At 42.8% G+C, this 6,407-nt stretch overlaps 1 protein-coding gene across 2 annotated transcripts in view; it reads right to left on the bottom strand.

The window, feature by feature from the left end:
* Positions 1 to 1,962: 1,962 nt before the first annotated feature.
* LOC106570343 (adenylate cyclase type 2) overlaps positions 1,963 to 6,407 on the bottom strand; it is a 94,403-nt gene continuing 89,958 nt past the window's right edge. For both annotated transcript variants that reach the window (XM_014142541.3, XM_014142542.3), the window contains exons 22-25: positions 4,876 to 4,983; positions 2,924 to 3,038; positions 2,589 to 2,713; positions 1,963 to 2,241 (exon numbers count right to left, since the gene is read on the bottom strand). In XM_014142541.3, coding sequence (XP_013998016.1) covers positions 2,089 to 2,241; positions 2,589 to 2,713; positions 2,924 to 3,038; positions 4,876 to 4,983 — 501 coding nt within the window. In that variant the 3' untranslated portion in view covers positions 1,963 to 2,088. The remainder of the gene's footprint in view (positions 2,242 to 2,588; positions 2,714 to 2,923; positions 3,039 to 4,875; positions 4,984 to 6,407) is intronic.

Raw genomic sequence — 6,407 nt, 5'->3', positions numbered from 1 at the left:
TACAAACTACTTTGTGAACTTTCAATGCAATCATAAATAGTCAACTTTCAATGACAGGAGGCACATTGGTTCACTTATATACAAATGGTTTTAATGAGTAAGAAAATTATGCTGTCAAAACATGGAAACATTCTTCTCCTGTTCTTGACATAGTTTTTTGGTTTTCTTACAAAAGTCCAGTAGCTCTTGATTCCCGGCTGCTCTTGAGGTCCACGTACATTGCTCTTTGCTTGACAGAAACTCTGCTCCAGAGCCATAGAGATAGGTTAGCTATAGAAGGTTTGGCCAACTATTGTTCATGTTGGCACCAATTTTTTTCTTCCATTCTGACTAAAAGTACTGTAATGGTGAAAGGACTATTGGTGCCAAGATGGCTCTGACTAGAATCCTGACACAGACTCTCAATATCTGTCTCTGCACTGCACCACAGAACCACTCGGGCAGCCAATGAAATCCACTAAAGCTAGAAATTGCCGTTATGCACAGATCTAGGATCAGCTTATCCTAAACACAGGGGGGAAGGGGATGCAAAACTGACCTAAGATCAGCATCTAAGGACGACTGTAACCTATGAAGTCCAGCCACTACTGTAACCAGCTAAGGAGGGACGATGCAGGTAATACTGTATGTACAGCCGTCTGTCTGTCTGTCTGTTGTTCTGTCTGTTGTTCTAAATGTTGTCTGTCTGCCTTCTGTCTGGTTCAGATGATGTGGTCTGGAGTTACTGTTGTAAACAAAGAGTCTTGATAGATACGTTCTATTACAGCAGGCAGTTTTGAATGTGTGTGTGTGTGTGTGTGATTGTATAAGTCCTTGTATGTGTGTATGTGCTGTATTTGTGCATGCATGTATGTGTGTCGGGTTGGAACCAAAGTTATTTTCCAATTATTTCATTCTGAACAGAACCACCATTTTTTTGGTTCCGCTAAACTGTTCCGACCAGCAAAATAAAGTTCTGAACCGATTCAAAGCAAAAAGTACAGGTTGATATCGTTCCTTTCGGTTCCTTTTTTTAACCTGTGAAATCCACAGTTTTTTACATTTAGCTCGTTAAATTACTTTACCAATCATTGCGGATAGAGCAGGCAAGCTAGTTGTTTCCATGCGTGATGGACAGACAAGTGTAGCCTATGGCGCAAGATGCGACTGAAATTTTGTGGGTGGGAAGAGAGCAAGATAGGGTTGAGGAGGCTTGAAGCGCAGGGCATCTTGTTATTATGACATGCATTATCTGAATTAGGTTCACATAATTATACCTAGGTGGAGGGCTTCTATGGAGAAATATTGAATGTCCTTTGAGCTAACTAGCTAACAAGCTTGAGCTAGCTAGCTAACTGACAAGCGCCACCAGAATTAAAAACACATCTTACCTTTTTGTAAGGTTTAATAATTTCAACAAAAAGGTGATAATCAGGCCTATAGTATTGTAATAAAACAGGCAGGGAGCAGGTCTCGAACCAACAACCTTCTAGCCCAAAGTCCAGCGCACTATCGACTGTGCCGCAAAAGCATGCTCAAGCGGCAGAGTCGATATCCTCGCTTATAAACCCAGGGTTGTTACAGTATCCTTAACTAGCATTGAAAAAGTTAATCCATTATTCTCTAGCTAATAAAAATTCTCTCTCCCTATCTTCTGAATCACGCTTGTAAAGTTTTTGTTGTGTTTTTGTTGTGGGACTAGAAAAAAATGCCTGTAACGTAAAATACCATTATTAACCGCTTACCATGCTTTTAAAATAATGGTTTTGTTCCGGAACAATTTGGATCACTTTTGTTCCCGGTTCCGTTTCTGTTCCTTGACAAATTTAGTTATTTTCCGGTTTTCGATTCGGTTCACTGAACCAGTTTGAAGCCCTGATGTGTGTGCAAGTCCATTTGTGTGTATGTAAGTCCATTTGTGTTTATGTAAATGCATGTGTTTGTATAGTTTGGTGTGTGTGTGTGTGTGTGTGTGTGTGTGTGTGTGTGTGTGTGTGTGTGTGTGTGTGTGTGTGTGTGTGTGTGTGTGTGTGTGTGTGTGTGTGTGTGTGTGTGTGTGTGTGTGTGTGTGTGTGTGTGTGCGTGTGTAAATTGCTCCGTGTATGATGTTCAAGGCATCACAGTCCCTTGCGACAGTGATCTGGTCATCTCTGTGTGTACGAAGAAGGTTTTGAGCTCTCCCTTCCCCTTCACGTTGATGATGCCGCGACATGAACACATGTAGCCCAGCGTCAACAGGATACGACTCGTCTCCTCGGTTACCTGGAAGCAGCGAAAACACAAATCACATGTAGGCAGAACATTCCATAGAATTCCATATTGAACTCTTAATAGGATCTCTGTGGTAAATGTAATATTTTATATTAATAACTAAAGACTTAATCAGGAAAGAACAATAGTCGAAGAGTGGCTTTGAGTATACTGTATAGTTCTGTATTATTATATATCTACATTTGCATGACGTCATCTCCGTACCTGTATACCGTATTCATTAACCTTGACCTAATTCTACAGCGACCACTAGTGGTACAACATAAAACTGCATGCAGCTAGTATTATTTTAGCATTAATATTAGCGTAGCTGTATTCTAAATGTATGAATCGATTACCTGTATTTTCCCCAGTACCCCAGTACTCTCCATCCGGCTGGCCACATTAACACTGTTCCCCCAGATATCATACTGAGGCTTTTGCGCTCCGATCACCCCCGCAATCACCGGACCATGGTTTATCCCTGACACAACCAGGAAGAAGGGTTAGAGGTCCCATGTAAGACAGACTGTATCTCTCTCTCTCTCTCACACACACACACACACACACACACACACACACACACACACACACACACACACACACACACACACACACACACACACACACACACACACACACACACACACACACACACACACACACACACACACACACACACACACACACATACCAACTCGTAGCCTGAAGTCATTGAAGGAGTGTTTGTTGATGACATCTAGTTTCCCGACCAAGGCGAAGGCAAACTCCATCATGGTGCCAATGTGCATGTACTGACGGTCATGCTCCTGAGAGAGAGAGAGAAAGATAGTGTAAGGAGAGAGAGAGAGGGAGAAGGAGAGGGAAGGGATGACAGGGAGTGTTGTTTAGCTCCACCATACAGCTCTACACCTGTAATTGGAGGTGGGTTGATGCTGTAGCTGAGTTTGATCATTTCTGTGGGTTTCTGTTTCTCCTATTCACACCATGAACTGTCATTGAGAGGAGAAAGGTCATTTATCCCTACAGTTATAGTGAGGGAAAAAAGTATTTGATCCCCTGCTGATTTTGTACGTTTACCCACTGATAAAGAAAGGATCCGTCTATAATTTTAATGGTAGGTTTATTTGAACAGTGAGAGACAGAATAACAACCAAAAAATCCAGAAAAACGCATGTAAAAAATGTTATAAATTGATTAGCATTTTAATGAGGGAAATAAGTATTTGATCCCCTCTCAATCAGAAAGATTTCTGTCTCCCAGGTGTCTTTTATACAGGTAACGAGCTGAGATTAGGAGCACACTCTTAAAGGGAGTGCTCCTAATCTCAGCTTGTTACCTGTATAAAAGACACCTGTCCACAGAAACAATCAATCAATCAGATTCCAAACTCTCCACCATGGCCAAGACCAAAGAGCTCTCCAAGGATGTCAGGGACAAGATTGTAGACCTACATAAGGCTGGAATGGGCTACAAGACCATCGCCAAGCAGCTTGGTGAGAAGGTGACAACAGTTGGTGTGATTATTTGCAAATGGAAGAAACACAAAAGAACTGTCAATCTCCCTCGGCCTGGGGCTCCATGCAAGATCTCACCTCGTGGAGTTGCAATGATCATGAGAACGGTGAGGAATCAGCCCAGAACTACACGGGAGGATCTTGTCAATGATCTCAAGGCAGCTGGGACCATAGTCACCAAGAAAAGAATTGGTAACACACTACACCGTGAAGGACTGAAATCCTGCAGCGCCTGCAAGGTCCCCCTGCTCAAGAAAGCACATATACATGCCCGTCTGAAGTTTGCCAATGAACATCTGAATGATTCAGAGGACAACTGGGTGAAAGTGTTGTCAGATGAGACCAAAATGGAGCTCTTTGGCATCAACTCAACTCGCCGTGTTTGGAGGAGGAGGAATGCTGCCTATGACCCCAAGAACACCATCCCCACCGTCAAACATAGAGGTGGAAACATTATGCTTTGGGGGTGTTTTTCTGCTAAGGGGACAGGACAACTTCACCGCATCAAAGGGACCATATACCGTCAAATCTTGGGTGAGAACCTCCTTCCCTCAGCCAGGGCGTTGAAAATGGGTCGTGGATGGGTATTCCAGCATGACAATGACCCAAAACACACGGCCAAGGCAACAAAGGAGTGGCTCAAGAAGAAGCACATTAAGGTCCTGGAGTGGCATAGCCAGTCTCCAGACCTTAATCCCATAGAAAATCTGTGGAGGGAGCTGAAGGTTCGAGTTGCCAAACGTCAGCCTCGAAACCTTAATGACTTGGAGAAGATCTGCAAAGAGGAGTGGGACAAAATCCCTCCTGAGATGTGTGCAAACCTGGTGGCCAACTACAAGAAACGTCTGACCTCTGTGATTGCCAACAAGGGTTTTGCCACCAAGTACTAAGTCATGTTTTGCAGAGGGGTCAAATACTTATTTCCCTCATTAAAATGCAAATCATTTTATAACATTTTTGGCATGTGTTTTTTCTGGATATTTTTGTTGTTATTCTGTCTCTCACTGTTCAAATAAACATACCATTAAAATGATAGACTGATCATTTCTTTGTCAGTGGGCAAACGTACAAAATCAGCAGGGGATCAAATACTTTTTTCCCTCACTGTATGTGTGTGTGTGTCATGTACCTGGGTGTATTCAGGTCCAGGTGTAGCGTTGAGCCCAGTAGCAGCCATGTAGGTGCTGCCAATAGTCTTTATCTTCTCCACCCCGCTGAATTTAGGCTTGGACAGCAGCTGTCACACAGAAAGAGAGGTTAGAACTTAGGCTTGGACAGCAGCTATTACACACACACAGAGAGAGAGAGAGACAGAGAGACAGAGAGACAGAGAGAGACAGAGAGACAGAGAGAGACAGAGAGAGAGAGAGAGAGAGAGAGAGAGAGAGAGAGAGAGAGAGAGAGAGAGAGAGAGAGAGAGAGAAGCAATCCCGAAGTGAGGATGGAAGTGAACTTCAGCAGTGATGATTTCATGAACTTATCTTCAATGAAAAGATCATGATCACAAGAAAACAAATTACAGACTCCTCTTTGAATCTGTGTATTTTTCCAAAACTCAGTTGTCCTGAATCTGCACAGAACTGCCAAGACTTCAGATCAATGGAGACACTTGAGTTTTTGAATCCTGACACATTCATGAAAATAGTCATGGCCTCTAAACCTTCCAGCTGTCTACTGGACTCTATTCCAACTAAACTAATGAAGGAGCTACTGCCTGTGCTTGGCCCTCCTATGTTGAATTTAATAAACGGCTCTCTATTTTCTGGATGTGTACCAAACTCACTAAAAGAGCCAGTAATATAGCCTCTCCTGAAAAAGCTAAATCAGCCTGTAATCGAATCTCTCATTCCTAAAAATAAATACAAAATAAAGCTGTTGCTCAGATACTCACTTCCATCTTGAAGACAAATAATGTATACATAACACTCCAGTCTGGTTTTAGACCCCATCATAGTACTGAGACCGCACTCGTGAAGGTGGTAAATTACATTTGAATGGCGTCAGACCAAGGCTCTGAGTCTGTCCTCAATCACCACATTCTTTCAGAGAGATTGGATACCCTAATTGGTCTACACAGACAAGTTCTTGCCTGGTTTAGATCTGTCGGAAAGATATCAGTTCATCTCTGTGGATGGTTTGTCCTCTGACAAATCAGTGGTAAGTTTCAGTGTTCCTCAAGGTTCCGTTTCAGAACCAGTATTGTTTTCCCTATACACTGAGTATACAAAACATTAAGGACACCTGCTCTTTCCATGACATAGACTGAACAGGTGAATCCAGGTGAAAGCTATGATTCCTTATGTTAAATCCACTTCAATCAGTTGAGATGAAGAGGACGATACAGGTTAAGAAGGATTTTTAAGCCTTGAGACAATTGAGACATGGATTGTGTATGTGTGCCATTCAGAGGGTGAATGGGCAAGACAAAATATTGAAATGCCTTTGAACGGGGTATGGTAGTAGGTGCCAGCCGTACCGGTTTGTGTCAAGAACTGCAACGCTGTTGGGTTTTTCACACTACAGTTTCCTGTCTATATCAAGAATGGTCCACCACCAAAAGAACATCCAGCTAACTTGACACAACTGTGGGAAGCATCGGAGTCAACTTGGGCCAGCATCCCTGTGGAAATCTTTCGACACCTTGTGGAGTCCATGCCCCTA

Source organism: Salmo salar, chromosome 14, assembly GCF_965601325.2.
Source record: "Salmo salar chromosome 14, fSalSal1, whole genome shotgun sequence".
Lineage (NCBI taxonomy): Eukaryota > Metazoa > Chordata > Actinopteri > Salmoniformes > Salmonidae > Salmo > Salmo salar.
The sequence above is the reverse complement of the archived record's forward strand: the minus strand, read 5'-3'. Positions and strand labels throughout refer to the sequence as shown.